This window comes from Mangifera indica, chromosome 2, assembly GCF_011075055.1.
Source record: "Mangifera indica cultivar Alphonso chromosome 2, CATAS_Mindica_2.1, whole genome shotgun sequence".
In the NCBI taxonomy this organism is placed as follows: domain Eukaryota; kingdom Viridiplantae; phylum Streptophyta; class Magnoliopsida; order Sapindales; family Anacardiaceae; genus Mangifera; species Mangifera indica.
In genome coordinates, this window is record NC_058138.1 from 14,475,846 (window position 1) to 14,493,138 (window position 17,293).

Here is a 17,293-nt window from a genome sequence, read left to right on the forward strand (position 1 = left end):
TGGTCGTCGGAGAAATAAAACAAATCCTAAGAGAGAAATGATTACTTTTCAAATGTTAGGTGGGAAAAATTTTGTTAACTTTTTTAACTAAGGAGGGAAATGTGATGAAATTTTAAGTTTTTAATATTTTTAATTAAATTATATTTTTACTTTTAACCATAACTACATGTCAATTGGATCTACCCAAACAGAGGCTCGCCCCAAAACATTAATTTAAAGCCTACCCAATAAGGCCTAGCCTAACACTGTAGCATGTCAGGTCTAGCCTATAAGTCTTTCAGACTGGGCATGGGCTTTAATATTAAGCCTATAGGTAAGGGTGGACCAATTTGTTACTATTTAAAAAAATAAAAATTTAAAAAAATTCGAGTAGAACGGAGCTCTCTTGCCAAAGCATAATCCTTTAAGTTTAATTTTTAAAATTATTTATTTATTTATTTTTCTCTATATAAACCAATCAAACTTTTCTTCAGTTTTAATTTCTCTTAATCTCAATTCTTTCATTATATTCTCATTTTCATTTTCTTTCATCAACTATCTTTCGGAAACCATCTAAATTTGCAAATAATAATTCTGTGTGTTTATAATTTCATTTTTATTCCAATTTTATTATTATAAAATAGTATAAATTGATCCAATGTCAAAACAATTCAGAGATTTGGATGTTGAAGATGAGTAGATAAACGGTATAGTATATATATTTTATTTATATTTATAATTTATACAGTATGTAAATTAATTTATTTATATCATATTATAAACTTATAATATTTTTTATCATGTAACTATAATACTCCTCAGTCACAAATGAAATATTTTAAATAAAATGCGAGATACTGTCTTCGGTCTTAATAATTGAAAAAATAATTTGTATTTAAAATTTTAAGTGAATTTTAAAAAAATTGTTTAACTAAGCTGGCCCACAGGTTAGTCCATTTAAGTCCTAGCCCCGACCGACCCTCTATATACAAGACTAGGTTTTGGGCTTTCAAAAATATATAGGTCAATCCGACCTGAAGACCTATTATTGTATGGGTCTAGGCTCAGCCCAACCTATAAACCCAATGGGCTGAGCTAAAGCCGATTTGATCCATTGCCAATCCAATTAAAAAATATTTAGGTTTTTGAAATTTCATAAATAAAAGTTTGGAATTTGAGCAATCATTCGGTGAGAGTAAGTCTTTCGGCCAAAATTTTAGCTAACCGGAGTGCGTCTATGATAATATATTTTTTTTATTATTATATTTATAGGTTGAATTAAAATACCTTTTTATTTTTCTTATAATGACAGAAAGTGTAGCACACGCTCTTGAGCCCGCGTAAGAAGAGAAAAAATCTTTGTGGGGTAGCGGCGGTGGGTTGGTGAGAGAACACAGTAACCTAATATTGCAGTGTGCAACACGCGCACAGCGTGTTTGATTTACTTTATAGAATCTGTTTCCCATTAAAAAATAATCAAATCAAAAAGAATATTAATTATATATAGAATCTTGTACACTATAATTAGAAAATAATTTGTTGACCTCATGAAAAATGACTAAATTATATATTGTTTTTATATTATTTTATGTTATTTTTCGCCATTATTTGTCCATTTTAATGTAATTTTTAATTTTTTATCATGAAAAATGACTAAATTATATATTGTTTTTATATTATTTTACTTTATTTTTTTACCATAATTTGTCTATTTTTAATGTAATTTTTTATTTACATTAAAAAATTTGAGATGTGTGGTCTTTTTAAAAAATTAAAAAATAATTATTTACGTTACTAATTAATTTTAACAAAATAAAAAATTTTACCTAGTTAACTAGCGTATTAAATAATCAATATATTGTAACATATTTAATATAACTTATATAATTTAGCTTATTAGATTAAACAATCATTTATAGTATATTTATAATAATACATGTAATTAATTATTTTTATATTAATAATTTCATATTATCTCTCTAGTAATGCTCTTTAACATTAAGAGCAATGTTTTATATATTCAATTTTAAATATTTAATAAATTACTTGTATAAAGTTAAAAAATTTATTTTCATCCACAAATTATTTTTTTCTCAAGTTTTCATCATTTATCTTTTAAAAACTCAAATATTTATTTTTCTATTGAATTTTGCTATAAGGGACTTAGAATTAAAAATAAAAATATTATTTAACTAAAATATTAAAAAAGAAATCTTATCACATTCCCTCCCTTTAGATTAAAAATATAATAATTTTCTCTCACCTAAAATTTGAAAAATGATAAATTCTCCTTTAGAGTTTTGAAACTATCACAAAAAAGGACAAAATTCATCATCTCCAACTGTCTTCGTCCATAGTTTCTCTCCCTCCCTCCCAAATCGTCTTTATCTCTGATAAAAACAACTGACGATGGAGAGAGATAGATCGAGAGAGAGAGAATACAGTTGGAGATAGCGAACTTCTCTATCTCTAATGACAGTTTCAAAACCTTAGAGGGAATTTATCGCTTTTCAAACTTTAGGTAGAAGAAAATTGTTAAAATTTAAATTAAGAGGGGAAATGTTATAGGCTTTGGTTTTTTTTAATATTTTTAGCTAAATGATATTTTTATTCTAATCCTAATAATAAAATTTAATAGATAAGTGGATATTTTAGTTTTTAAATGAAAAGACATGAAAAATTAGGAAAAAAAGTAATATTTGGATGAGAATAAATCTTTTAACTTTTATACAATATATCATTATGTGATTAAGTGTTATTTTATCTTTAATTTAAAAATATTTAATCACAAATAACATATCATATGGGTATCAATTAAGTAATTAAAACTAAATATATATAATTTTATTATTAATTTTAATCAAATACCAGGGAAAAGAAATACCCCAAATTTCTTAAGTATGAAACACCATAGACAGTAACCTAAATTTGTAGCTACATTCACTTAATACAGATAGTGACCAAAGCACGAGTTCCATAAATCAAATTGCTTTGACTCTTCATCAACACCATTTTTCAAAGTTTCAAATGCCATACTTTTGAATTTGAAGGTGAAATTTTCAAAATTAAACTTAAAAAAGGTATTTATACCTATAGAATATTGACGTTAATATTGAGTATTACTAATATTATGTTGTTTATTATCTTTAACAAATTAACCATAATCATCGAGCTTGGGTTATAAAATAAAATCATATTTATTACTTTGGATTTTAAATTTATAAAGTAATATTCCTCTAAGTAATTATGTAGTGTGTTATAAAGTTAGGCCAATTAATGTATTTTTTTATTGGTGAGTAATTTATTAATATGAACATCCCACGACCCCGACTCCTACCACCTACCCCACATCCATGTGCTTTGGTACATCTAGATCTAATCAACTACTTCTACCATCATATAATGAGAACTCGCCAAAATTTGAAAGGCCAAAAGACTTGTTTCCACCCAAGGTTAGGTGTAAATCCCATCTCACACCCTCTAGCTTTCAAAAATTTAAAATCCCATTTATAAGTAAAATTTTATTAAAATTCTCAATTAAAATTAGAAGTAAAATTGTTATTTAATAAAAAAATTTTAAAAACTAAAGTTTTATTATTTTTTTTCTCACAGTTTGAAAATTTAACAATTTTTTTTTAATTTAAGGTTTGAAAAGTCACTATTAAAATGACATTTTTACCTTTAATTGTAACAGTAAATTTTAACAAAATGATGAGTGTTTAAATTTTTGAAAATTAGTAAGTATGAGTTTGAAAATGCATCAAACCTTGGGTGGGAATAAGTCTTTTGGCCAAATTGAAATAAAGATGACAAAAGAATGTAAATAATTCTATGTTTTTGTATTTATTTAATTATCTTTAGAACAACATTTTAATATAAAGTCTTAGATAGAAAATACATAATTTAATAAACAAAAGGGAAATAAAATAATTTTTTTTCTTTTTTTCTCTCGAAAAAATCTTAACCCACGAACTTGAAATTTGAAAGTCAAATTGGTTGAAAAGAATCAAAACAATATTAAAATAATATTATATTGTCATATATAAGTAATGTTTATTACCGGTTCAAACGAATCAAAACATTATAACAATATTATCAAAACACTAGCAAATAAAGTTGAAAGATTTTATTTATATTATAAATAATGTTATATATATAATTTTAGTATATAAATAATAATATATTATTATATAATTTAATAATTAAAAAAAATTAGTTATATTATAATAAGTTATTATTCATATATAAAATTATAAATATAATTTTATTACTTAATTAAAGAGGTGCAATTATGTAAAGAAATAATACTGAAAATAAAACGACTATGAACGGTGAAGATCTGATTTGCTTTTCCGAAAACTGGGGAATTCTTAGTCAAACCTATGTTCATTATTTTTTTATTAATATTGTACATATAACATAGACAGAAACAAATTTGACTGCCGCCCAAAAAGACATGATGGGCATTTTGACAAAGGCTTGTTTCTCAATTTGTGGACTCTGACTTTGTCCCTGATTTGTTGTTGAAAAGCCAAATAATAAAGAAAGCAAAGAACAGTGACCAAAAAACACAGAGAAAGAATATTCAAAGAATCATGAAAAAGTGCCTAAAAAATAAACTACTAAATTCTCTTTTAATTGTTTGTATAATAAGTTGTATGATTGAGCTGCTTTTATACTTGTCCCTGTTCAAAAAATGTAGATATTTACATGAACTGCGCTGTACATAAAAAATCTCTTGGCGAAGAATGTCCTGGAAGTTCCCTAAAAATATCTACATTGCTTAGAAAATTGGTTAAAATTTGGGTTGCCTCTTCTCTTCACTGTGTGGGTTAGAGACTAGATAACAATTTGATTTGCCAAATCAGACACTTGGCCCGCCCTTCCCAAAATGGAGAAAAAAATTTTTAATAGAAATGAAGACGATGATAAAAATGAAATAGGGATGTGGATTGATGTATTTTTAACTTGTTCTTTTCTTGACTTCTCTCCTTTTTTATATATCCTTTAAATCTTTAAATATTAAAATACTTTTAAATATTTTGAATTATTACAATACACCCTAACATATAATATGTGTTTTATTATTTTTCTAACAGAGATAGAGAAAGAGAAGGTAAGGGAATTTTTCCCGCAATGATGGAGACAGGGAGGGGAAGAGGTTTCCTTTATGGGGATGGGTTTTTTTAGGGTATTCAACCATTTCCCATATTGTTGTCATCTTTACTAGACACTAGAAAATGGAGTCTGTCTTAGACTAGAGCATGGGTTGTGTATCAAGCCTTGGACAGTCCATTGGCTTGGACAGAAACTAAGTACTCCTTATATCCTAAAGAAGACTTAAGCCTCGATATGAATATGCATTCTAGGATTTTTAATTTTTTTCACTTTGTTGTCTTTCGAAGTGGTGATGGTTGTGGGAGCCCTTATTGATTCACCCTTACTCAAGTCTTCCTTGTCAACATATGACTTCAAAAAACTCACATGGAATGTGGGGTAGATCTCTAAGCATGTTGGCATTGGCATAGATTATTTGAGTTTTATGAGAGATTTTCCCCTTAGCCATGAGAGCAAGGCGTAATACCAAGAGTTTTACAAATTCAACGAACACCTAAGGATTGTAGCAAAAGGGCACTTGCGAGAGTCTTCATGAAAATGCCAATAGTAGGGCACACCCGCAGGTGGGTCTTACAACAGTGCACTCATGTTTTTGTATGCATAAAAATGAAGACTGAAAGTTTGTGTTACTCACATAGTCAGAATATCAAATTTCTGTCTCAAACTAGTATGATCATATAACAAGTAAAATAAAGAAAGTTTTTAGAAAAAGTTATATAAATATTTTCACAAGTTTTAAAATGATTTTTAACATATCTTGTAAATCATGTCATCAGAGTTATAGATATTAGTGATTATCTTATATAATGAGAATTATGTGGAAAAGATATCCAAGTCAAGAAAGGAAGCCAAGTATGACGAGAACAAATAAAGACTCTTAAATGGTCTTTTATTTATTGAACATTTATCACTCATTCTTTCCTTTTCTTAGTTTAATTTGTAGGTAGGAGTTTAGCAATGGTTGCACCGGAACTTTGGTAGTGGGGGAGAGGCATAAGAAGGATTTTATCATGATTAACATTAATTATGTTTTCTACACAATATTTTCAGTACAATTTTATTATGTTTATGTTATAACACATTTTGGATAATGTTTTTATTTAAAAATTGAATATTTAAGTTTTAAATAAATGTTTGAGATTTTTGCAAAAGTTTTCGTTTATGATATAAATCAATTAGTTTTGTGTAATACAAGTTTTGATTTTCATATTTACAGACTCAATATATTCCGACATAGTATTAAAGCTCAAAACCTAATAGATGAGTCTAACAGGATAAAATGATTTGGATCTAACAGTCTAACGTGATCTTGGTACCAAATGGTAACACACTTTACCAAACGATAGATCTAATAGTTTATGATAGTTACACTTGAGTAAGAGTATTGAAGACTAAATAAAAGTTTCATATATAATAAAAACAATATAAGTGAGTAATATATAAATATGGTAAATTAGATATTAACACAAATTAATTGATTTTGTGTAATATGAGTTTCAATCTTTATACTTATATGTTCAATATATTCTAAAAATATCCAAGAAAATAACACTTTATCTTCACACATGTATTCTTCTCAAAGAATAACTGTCTAGAAAGGGGTGTTATACTGCCGCCCCCCTTCCTATGTGAAGGCTAATCTTGCCAGAACTCGCCATCTTCGTGTTGACACTAATTGTAGTCAAATTGATCTCTGTTTGATAGGAAAAAAAACCTCCTTTGAGCTGCTATGATACTAGCTAACACAAACTCGTTGCTAAAACAATGCTCTGTGCAACACTTAGTTGTTGTCTCTAAGCTAAGTCAGCCTTTGCCCCTGTTTTGCTGCTAAAAATGTTATAGGAAGGAATAAAAGGAGCAGCGAGTGTTGGAAATTCTCTCTTAATTGTTTGCATAATGAGTTGTACAATTGAGTTGCTTTTATACTTTTTCCTCGGTAAAAAATTGTTAGAAAAATTTAGAAATTTACAGGAGCTGCACTCTACATAAAAAGACTCACGGTTTACAAATATTTATGTTGTCTAGAAGCTTGGCTGGAATTTGAGGAGTCTCTTGTCGTAACTGTATGAGTTGGACACTGAAAATTGAGACTACCCCTTGACTCAGTGTGGGCCATGTGTTAAGATGACTAGTGTTAGATTCAAATCGAATTGCTTTAAATTCAAAAGTTAGTTCAATTCGATTTAGTTCGATTTGAATTTATTTATTTTGAATATGAACTAACTTTGAGTTAAAAAACGTGGTTTGTTTTAAAACTGAATCGAACTTGAATTATAGAGAATTCGATTTGATTTGACTCGTAAGTTAGATAGATAGTTTGATTCAGTTCAAACTTAGTTCTTGATTCGATTCAAATTATATTAAATAATTGTTAAATATCGTTTTGTCAATAAATTACGAATTTAAATAACAAATCTAGATCATATATTTGAGTCATAAATTTAAATAATAAATTTAAGTTAAACTCAGATCAAATTAATTTTTTTTCAAACTAAACTTAAACCAAAGAATATTTAGGATCAATTCAATCATATCTACCCCTAAAGACAACCTATTAGTTCGGTCAATCAACAAGACTATTTTTTTGTGCACTTTACAATATTTGAAGATTAAAAATTTATTTTTTTCCATTTAATTGATTATAAAATTTTCTAAACTCTAAATTTTAGTGGTATATCACTTAGAATATTTCTAATCCATATTATTGTATTGTAGTTTCGGTATGTGAATCGAATTCAAATATTTTTATTAAAAGTTTTAGTGGTCTATTATTTTTGCTAACTCATGATATTCCTCTTAAATTTTATTACTATAATTTATTTTAGGATAATACTTTGTATATAATTTATATACAAATAATGATGTATCATCATATAATTAGATAGTTAAAAATTAAAGATAATATAATACTCAATCACATAATGACACATCATTATTTGTGCATATAATATTATTCTTTATTTTATAGTTATTCTAACCATACTCTTTCTATATTTTAAACCTAACTCCATCTTAGCTCAAAATTGTAAGGTTTGCGCAGGATGCCAATTTTGAACGCAGGACATAAAATTAGCTCAACATTTTATCTTAGTTTTTTAGTATCGCTTGAATGGCTATAAAAACAAAGCTTTTCTTCTTCACCCCTTTTTAATTTTTTTCTATATAAAATAATAAGTAATATGCATGCATGCATGCATGGATTGCCCAGGGCAAAAACCTTAGCATCCAAAACGATCGATAATGCCAATAAGCCCTTGTCAATTTCAATATTTTGCAATTTATCATTTATCAAATGCCTAAACAGTTTCTTCTAACATAACACGCGTCGTCTTGAAAAATTTAGGTCAGGTTTTACTCATCAAATTGGCTTGTTTTTAAAAGCCATAAAGCTGGCTTCACTTTGTTTTTTACGTCCATATAAAGGCAAAGGCATCCATCACCAAACTACCCACAACAAAAATTTATAACAAATTTTTTATTTGTGACGAGTTATTGTTTTTGGATAATCCTTTTGATAATAATTATTAATGATAATAATTTATAACAAAATGATGAATTTATAATAGCATGAATAAAAATAAATAATTATTAATGCATCGTTATTTAAATATTTATTATCGTTGTTTTTTACCCTTTAGATATCCTAATTTATAAATTACTTATGATTTGTTGGATTGGCTTTACATTGCATTCTCCTTCTAAAGGTAAAGACCATATATCCATCCACAAATTTAAAGGCAATGCTTAATTTTATCTCTTCAACTATTGGACCTAAAATAGTATGGTCATAAATTATAAGGTAAGTTTTTGGGCATTTGCCAAGTATTCTAGGCATCGATGTCTCTTTTAACCAATAAACGTTTAACCCTTAAAATGACATAACGAAGATATTGAGTATTATGGTCATAAATTATTGCAATATTGCTTTTTATAACTAAATAATAGCCGATTCAAGAATTCATCAGATGAAGAAAATTATGTTATTGATCGAAACCATGCATCTATATATGTGTATAATATGGGCTCAGGGAAAAAGTTATTTGGGCCTTATGAACGTAAATATAGTATATGCATTCAAACCTGTGGACTCCAGTCAATTGATGGATAAGGCCCTCAAGTGGTACCTCAAGAAGGGAACACATATTTGAAGGCCGTGTTTTTTGCATTCACAGCAGAACAGACACATGCATACGTTTCTCTATGCGTCATGCTTATTACCTCAGGTCCCCAGATTGTCACCAAAATCAACATCACATAATTTTTCTAAAAATTTCGGGAGAGAGAATACGAACATCATATTTAAATTAGCCAGAGATAAGATTGATCAGTTTATTTGATGCCCTCTTTCATGAATTATCGGTCTAGATAGGTTCCCCACGTATCATTTTCTCTTACAAGGTTGATTATGTTGTGTTGATGGAAAAGACTGCCCTCACTTCATATCAGAGAAGAAAGCCACCATTGGTTCATGGAGAGAAGAAAACGACAAAGATTGGGTGTAAATTAAGTGGCATGTCAAATTTTAATGGAGGTTTCCCATCTATAAGAAATTAATTAACGTAGTTATATTTCAGGGGTGTGTGAAAATAAGTCAGCACTCTACAATTCGGGCCAAAACACTGTATCTCATCTAATGTTTGATTGAAATGACAGATTTCTAACGTTAACTTTGAATAAATAATTTTTTTATTAAAAATTTATATTACTAGAAATTAGAATTATATGTATAATTAGCTTATGAAGTGTAGAAATAGATAATCTGATAGATATCATCAAGATGTTGATGTAATACAAAAGTAATAGCATTTTAATTAACATTTTCGAATAGAAGTTATTCCAAAATTATAGGAAACAAAATACTCTATAGATTACGAAAGTTATGGCAGATTTGATTCTTTATATCTTAAATTTTAAGTATAGTTTGATGAATGGATGTAAACGATATAAATGCCAAGACCCAAAATGATCCTATAAAGGTCTTCTAATATTGCACCTTATATTTGACATCAATATCTTCCATCATCTCTTCTAGATGAATATCAGAAGAGTGTAGGTCCATCTACGGCCTTTCTGAGAGAAAGTGGAAGAGTGGAAATTGACAACCAAGAAAAACAAAAAATCTAAGAAGAAGATCTCCATCAGCTATTGCCTGCACGTTGACTAGTGCACAAATGAAGATGCTCGAAATCAAAATGGTTTTGCCTATATTATTATGACAGTAATTAAGAAGACAGCATAACTGTTATTGATAATCTCTTTGTTAATCAATTGATAGCAACTTATGAGGCTCTTTTTGCTTGTTATTTTCAACTTGGGCTGACTTTTCCTACTTCGATTTTGTCATTATAAACTTTAAGATAAAATTTCACAAATAAAATATTACTAATGATAATTAACTACCACGTGATAAAAAGAACTCCCAAATTTTTCTAATATAGAGACGTTTATTATCAATATAAACGAACTCTATTGATATCACTTTTCATTCTTATCTTTTATATATATAAAACATATATATACATATACACACATCTATTATAAGGATAGAAGACACCTTTATCTATGTCACTTTTTATTCTTATTTTTTATCTTTTTGCTTGTTATCTTCAACTTGGGCTGACTTTTTCTACTTCGATTTTGTCATTATAAGCTTTAAGATAAAATTTCACAAATAAAATATTACTAATGATAATTAGCTACCACGTGATAAAAAGGACCCCCAAAATTTTCTAATATATAGACGTTTATTATCAAGATAGACGAACTCTATTGATATCACTTTTTATTCTTATATTATATATATATACAGACATTTGTTGTAAGGACAAAAGACCTCTATCTATATCACTTTTCGTTCTTATCTTTTATATATATAAAACATATATATACATATATATACGTCTATTATAAGGATAGAAGACACCTCTATCTATGTCACTTTTCATTCTTATCTTTTATATATATATATATATAAAATAAGTAGTTTTCTGTTATACAAAGACTATTCAATTATTTATTAATTATCCTACCTTTTATATAATATAACATAAAATTATTTTTGAATTTAAATATAAATTGAAATCATTCCTCTCTCCCTCTCTCTCTCTCTCTCTCTATATATATATATATATATATATAAACTCTTATGAAATATCTCTAGACAATACGACTCTTTTATGATATTTCATTTATAATCACTATATAAGTGTTGTTAGAGTCCTTTTATATAAGCTTCAGACAGTGGATTGAATCACGTTAAAATATCTCTTTTGTATTAATGATTCTCTCTCGTTCTTATGTAGTGGGTAAAAGTTAGTTAATTCTAATTACTATTATTGTAATTTCTATTGTACAAAGTTTAAAATTGTGTACTTCAAATTGATGACATAAATAGCATCAACAAATTTTGTGTGTCATTAGTTTCTGACATACCATTTTTCAGATGTCTTATACAAGATAAGCAAAAAGTAGTACCATATATACAATTTTTGTATCTAACTTTATACATAAATAACAACATAACATTATATAATTGAATAGTTAAAAATTAAAGATAAAATAATATTTAAATACATAATGATATATTATTATTTATGTACATATTATTATTGGATAAACAAAACCCAAAATTTGTCAATTCAGGTGGATTATCCTTCTCAAGACTTCTAGCAAACAGATATCAACAAAGACTTTAAATGCTCTTGTCCTTGTAAACATGCTAGTACAACATATAAGTGACTTATGTCATAAAGATGGAAAAACTCAATGCATATATAACTTTCGAAGTGTAAAGTCTAACTCAACAAAAATCTAGCAACTTACACTGCAATGGTATTACATACATATGGTTTGCATCTAAATTTTGGAGTGAAGAGATCCATTTAGTCTAAATGCACCATTTCTCAAAATATAGACATTAGTCAATGCATAAAGGCTAACTCACATCAGCCGGATGACTCATGTTACAATGACTTCATTAAGTAATATGCAAAGTCAAACTTGCATCATATTGATTGATCAAAAGTGTGTCTATTATAACTCACACCTCATCAGCATCAATCAACGGCTTGTAAACAATTATTTAAAATATTGATTGAGAGTGTGCAACTAACTATTACTGTATAACCAATACCTCACTACAAGTAAATAACCCATATCATAATAGTGACTACTTTAGGCACGCAACCAGCAAGTCACGCTTAAAAAGTAACATCAATCATGTAGTCCCAATGGTAAGATCAGAGAACTCTATCCTTCTCTATAGTTACTTGTAAAGAACATTTCTTAAACAATCATCACTCTTATTTGCAAACAGGAAGAATGATTAGCCTTTCGCGAATTGGGGATCCCAAATCCTTTCTAGTACTTATAAAGTCTTGGACTTACAACGTGGCGCCTATCTAGGGTGTCACGGCTCAATAATTGGGGATGCCACAAGGACATGTCAAAGAGTTGGTCCCATGACATAGGGTTCCCACGGTGAAGACGACAACAGGACACTATTGAGCATAGGACCCAAGGCGCTCACTTGTCTTCTAAAATTAAATGACCTAAGAAATTGTTTATCATCAGGACTACGATGGAATTCATCTTTTAATATTAAACAATTTATTCATTTAATATTGCAAGATAATCTGCTTATTTTGCCTTTAATTAGATTAGCCAATAGAAATACCATTAATATCGAAGAAAAAAACATAACACAGCAAATCAAATCAAATACAGAAGAAAAATATAATTTTATTTATATCTCTAAAACATTTAATCTGAGACCTCAACTTGATCTATTAAAGATAAGATTAAGGGTTTCTTATTCACAATAATTAAAAGAAAAGTCTTAAGCTTCTCCATTAATTAATAAATAACACACAACGATCTTCATGGCAATATGTATATATCATACAAACCCTTTAAGCCTAATTATTTGGAAGTTACCATTGATGCTAAATTATCAGATTGTTCCCAATTGTGGCGAACCATCGGTGGTACTGATGCTTTTGAGTATTTTTTTAAGGTGGTGGGCCGTATCTTCCGGCCGGTGGGCCTCCAATCTCGGCCGGTCCGGCAACACCCAGCGGCCGTCGCTGTTCCTCACCATCCCTTTGTTTTCGTCCTGTCGCCAATGCGGAGGAACACCGTACTCACTCTTCAAAAAATCACAACACTTGTTCACAAGAGCGATATCCCTCTTCGTTGCTAGCACAAATCTCTTGTCCTTGCCATGGTAGCCGTCGATCAAGTGCAGCAGCGCCTCCAGATTGTGCGAGCAGGCGAAGTCTTTGGTGTCCTTCAGAAACGGACTATGCCTGTGGTCTAACGCTAACTCCACTCCAACATGAGCATAACTCCATGGAAATTTCGTTGTTTCCTCTAAATACTTCTGAAACTGAAGCTTCTCGTTCGCCAAAATCCCCGGCACAGTTGGGACTTTATCATGAACATTAACAACTCTCAGCACTTTAACGCCCAGTTCATCAATTCGCTCTTTGAACTTGAGATTGCCCGCCCGAGGACCAGCGAAAGAGTAAACTGTTATCGGAATGTCATTTCTAGTTGAAGCGACGTCGTCTTTCGTGACGTTGAGTCCTAATTCCGCAACATCGTAAGCGCTGATTATGGCCAACGCAGCGCCGAGGCTGTGGCCGGTAAAAGTGATGCTGATTTCTTCTCCGTCGTAGTATTCAAGAAGTCGTGTGATTTCAGCGAGGACTTGTTCGCGAGCGGAGAATGAACAATACTGACAAGAGTCTTCTTTCTTGGTGTACAAATCGTAAAATCCGAGCTCCATTTTGATGGAGGGGTCGTCAGTGAAGTTAGCGGAACAGAGAATATCTTTGAGATCATAAATCCATTCAAGATAAGTAACCGTGCCTCTCCATGCGACGACAATATCTCTTCTTCCCAGCCGTTTGATCTCTTCTTCGTCGATGGCGACGGCTATATAGCCCATCCAGTTTGCATGCGTGCTCCAAACGCTACTGAGCTTAGACTTCTGGAAGAAATTCGGAAGATTAATGTCAGAAGTTGCATAGAGATACCTGCTTATTTGGTAACCATGATTCGCCATATCGAGCTTTTCGAAGAAATGGGCGCCTTGGTATTTACATGTGCCACAGTACTTGGAATGAGGATCAAAATCGAAAGAGTCGTAGCAGGCTTGAGAGAATTCGCCATAGCGAATGATTTCTCTGCGGAGATGAGAATTCATGGGGTCTAAAAGTCCTTCCCAGTTGTTGGACCCTTGGATTTCTTTCCACATCTCGTTTAATGGCTTTTCTTCCTCTTCCTCTTCAAAGTTTATCTCTTCTTCTTCTACTGGTTTCTCTACTTGTGGAGTTCTCAAATTTGAGACTGAAGAACATCTGATGAGTGTTCTAGGGTTTATTGGGGAAAAGAGTTTGCAGTGCAAGGGGTGGTGGCTCTTGGTTTTGTTTCTGGTGAATGATTTTGTCATCAAGAGAGTTTCAGCTAATGGTGGGAAGGGGTATCTGGTAGGGTTGGTGAAAGATAAAAGTTGAGGAGCCATTGAGGGCTTCTACTTCTTCTTCTTCTTCTTCTTATTCAGGTTCAGGATTAATCTTCTATGTGTTGATTGGTGCTGTGAGAGAAAATAAAGAGCTGAGTGTTTGTCTAGGTGGAAACCAATTCACAATATAAAGTTAATATTGAGAGTCTAAAGCCTATTCAATTATATAATAACATTGCCATTATTCAACTTTCTAATAGATAAATAGCTGTCAACTATCATTTATCAAAAGAAATTCAGCCATATGTAATTTTTGTATTTGTTTTATTGGCTAAACCATGTCACCATGTTAGTCCAATGAAGTGATAAAACCTGAGAATTGATGCGAGTGAAATTGTTTCACTCACAAGGCACTATCGCAGTAACAGGTCTCCGTTGGTTGACGTTGGGCGGTGGCTGTGTATTGTCATTGTGCTGTATTTTATGGGAGTGTTGACAAAGTTGATGCACGTGATATTATTGAGCTGTTGTACTCAAACGCAACAAGCTGCCTACCACAGAGATATACCGCCCACTCATCATCCTATCCAGGCAATATTGTACGTCACGCTAGTTTATTTAAGGCTCGAAATTTGTGGTGCAAGTCTATGAAGAACATGATAAAAATGGTATTTTTGAAACAAAACAATAAAAATTAAGAATCCGACACCTTTCACTTTAAAAATAGATTTTAAGAAACAAGATTGATTAAATAAGAATTATTTTATTTATAATGTTTATAAGTAACAAACAATAAAATTGAAATAGAGTAATTCTATTTTGGTAAAATATATCATTTTGTAAACTTGTTGAATTGGATTAAAACGGATCGTGTTTAACCCATTTCCCCTTTTTTGTTTTTCAAATGAAATAATTCTAATCATGTTAAGATGATCCATCTATAGAATTGAAGGTTGAGTTTGAATTGAGTATCTTCTCATGCGAAACACGAAAATATAAGACATTAAGACAATCTATCACCACGAACTGTCAGCTTTGCAATTAAATTATTGAATGCCTCCAAACAAAGGAAGTTTCTGTCATCAAATTATAAATCAGTTTGTGTGTAGTCACAATTAATCTATGAAACAAATTCATTAATTAAATGATGTGATGAGACAGAAGTGTTTTAAAATTTCTAAATCCCAAAGCATATGGTTGTTTCCATAAAAATCAGGTCAAAGGACTATTTCCCACCAAGTTTTAATATAAGGATAAGATCAAAATACCTATTTTCACCCAAAGTATGCAACATATCTAAGATTCCACCGTTTAACTTTGAAAATTTCATTTATATGTCTATAGGTGGTTAAAGTTAACATAACCTTTGTCCCTTAAAATTTTATCTCATTTTCCCCCTAAACCATAAAAACTAAAATTTTGTCCCTAAACCTAATTTTAAAAAATCACATTCCCCCCAAAGTTTTTTTCAATATCCAATCACTCTCTCCAATGCCATCGCCGACCATCTCCTTCCCAATGGTTCTCATTTCTCTGACTATTTGCCTCAACGAAACCCTAACCCCTTCGACGTTGTGTGACATCGTTTAAGAAGATGAATCGTTTTCCCAAACAATGAAGACGAGATCAATTGTCAATCTCGTCTTTGTTTAGGAAGACAATCATCTTCCCAGATGAAGACAAGATAGATAATCAATCTCGTCGTTGTCGTCTAAGAAGATAATTCGTCTTTCCAGACAACTTTGCATGGTGTTAGATAGGTTAGAATTTCGTTAAGACAAATTGATAGAGGAAGGGAAACTATCGAGAGGGAGAGATGGTGACGACGACGCTAGAGAGAGTAGCCAGATATTGAAACTAAATCTTAGGGGGGAAATGTGATTTTTTAAAACTTGGCTTATAGGAGAAAGTTGCTAGTTTTTAAATTTTAAGAGAGAAAAGATGATAAAATTTTAGTTTATTTTTTAATATTACATATAAATGATGATTTTGTCCTTAAAACTAACAGACTTAACAGCTCATGAGTGGGTAAATGAGATTTTCAAAGTTAAAGGGTGAGAATTTGGGAATGCAACATACTTTGGGCAGGAATAAGTCCTTTGGCCTAAAGATAAATACATATTTGTAAGATTTTAAAAACTCAAATGTTCACTCATGATCTAATTTTTATTAAAAATCTTTGTTAGAGTTAAGGGTAAAATCATTATTCACTAAAGAATTTAAAAAATTAAAGTTTTAACACATTTTTTTTCCAAATTTAAAAATATGACAATTTTCCCTTGCCTAAAGTTTTCAAGTTTTGAAAAGTGATTATTTCACTCTCATATCCTTAGGTTTTCTTTCTCCCCTCTTTGACGATGACAACCGTTTGAATACAAGATGGAGAGTCGACAACCATCTTTAGTAGATGAATTTTCATCTTTGTCAATAAAGAGAGGTCGTTTCTTCGTTAACAGAGATAAAGACGTGTCGTCTTCTTGTCGATGGAGATGAAGAGACAACGTCTCTTCGTCTTTGTCAACAAAGATTCATCTAATGAAGATGGTTCTTGGCTCTTCATTTTATCTTCAAATGGTCATCATTGCCATAGAGGAGAGAAAGAAAACCTAGGGATTTGGGGGTGAAATGATCACTTTTCAAAACTTGAAAACTTTGGGTGAGAGAAAATTATTAGATTTTCAAACCTATGATGAAAAATATAATAAAACTTTAATTTTCTAAGTAAATGAT

The 17,293-nt window shown here is 30.2% G+C and overlaps 1 protein-coding gene across 1 annotated transcript; it reads right to left on the minus strand.

Moving 5' to 3' along the window:
- Positions 1 to 12,817: 12,817 nt before the first annotated feature.
- On the minus strand, positions 12,818 to 14,789 carry LOC123197898 (phospholipase A1-Igamma3, chloroplastic-like). Its single transcript, XM_044612405.1, has one exon. It carries the CDS (start codon positions 14,621 to 14,623, stop codon positions 13,049 to 13,051), a length of 1,575 nt encoding a protein of 524 aa, XP_044468340.1. The 5' UTR covers positions 14,624 to 14,789; the 3' UTR covers positions 12,818 to 13,048.
- Between the last annotated feature and the right edge of the window lie 2,504 nt (positions 14,790 to 17,293).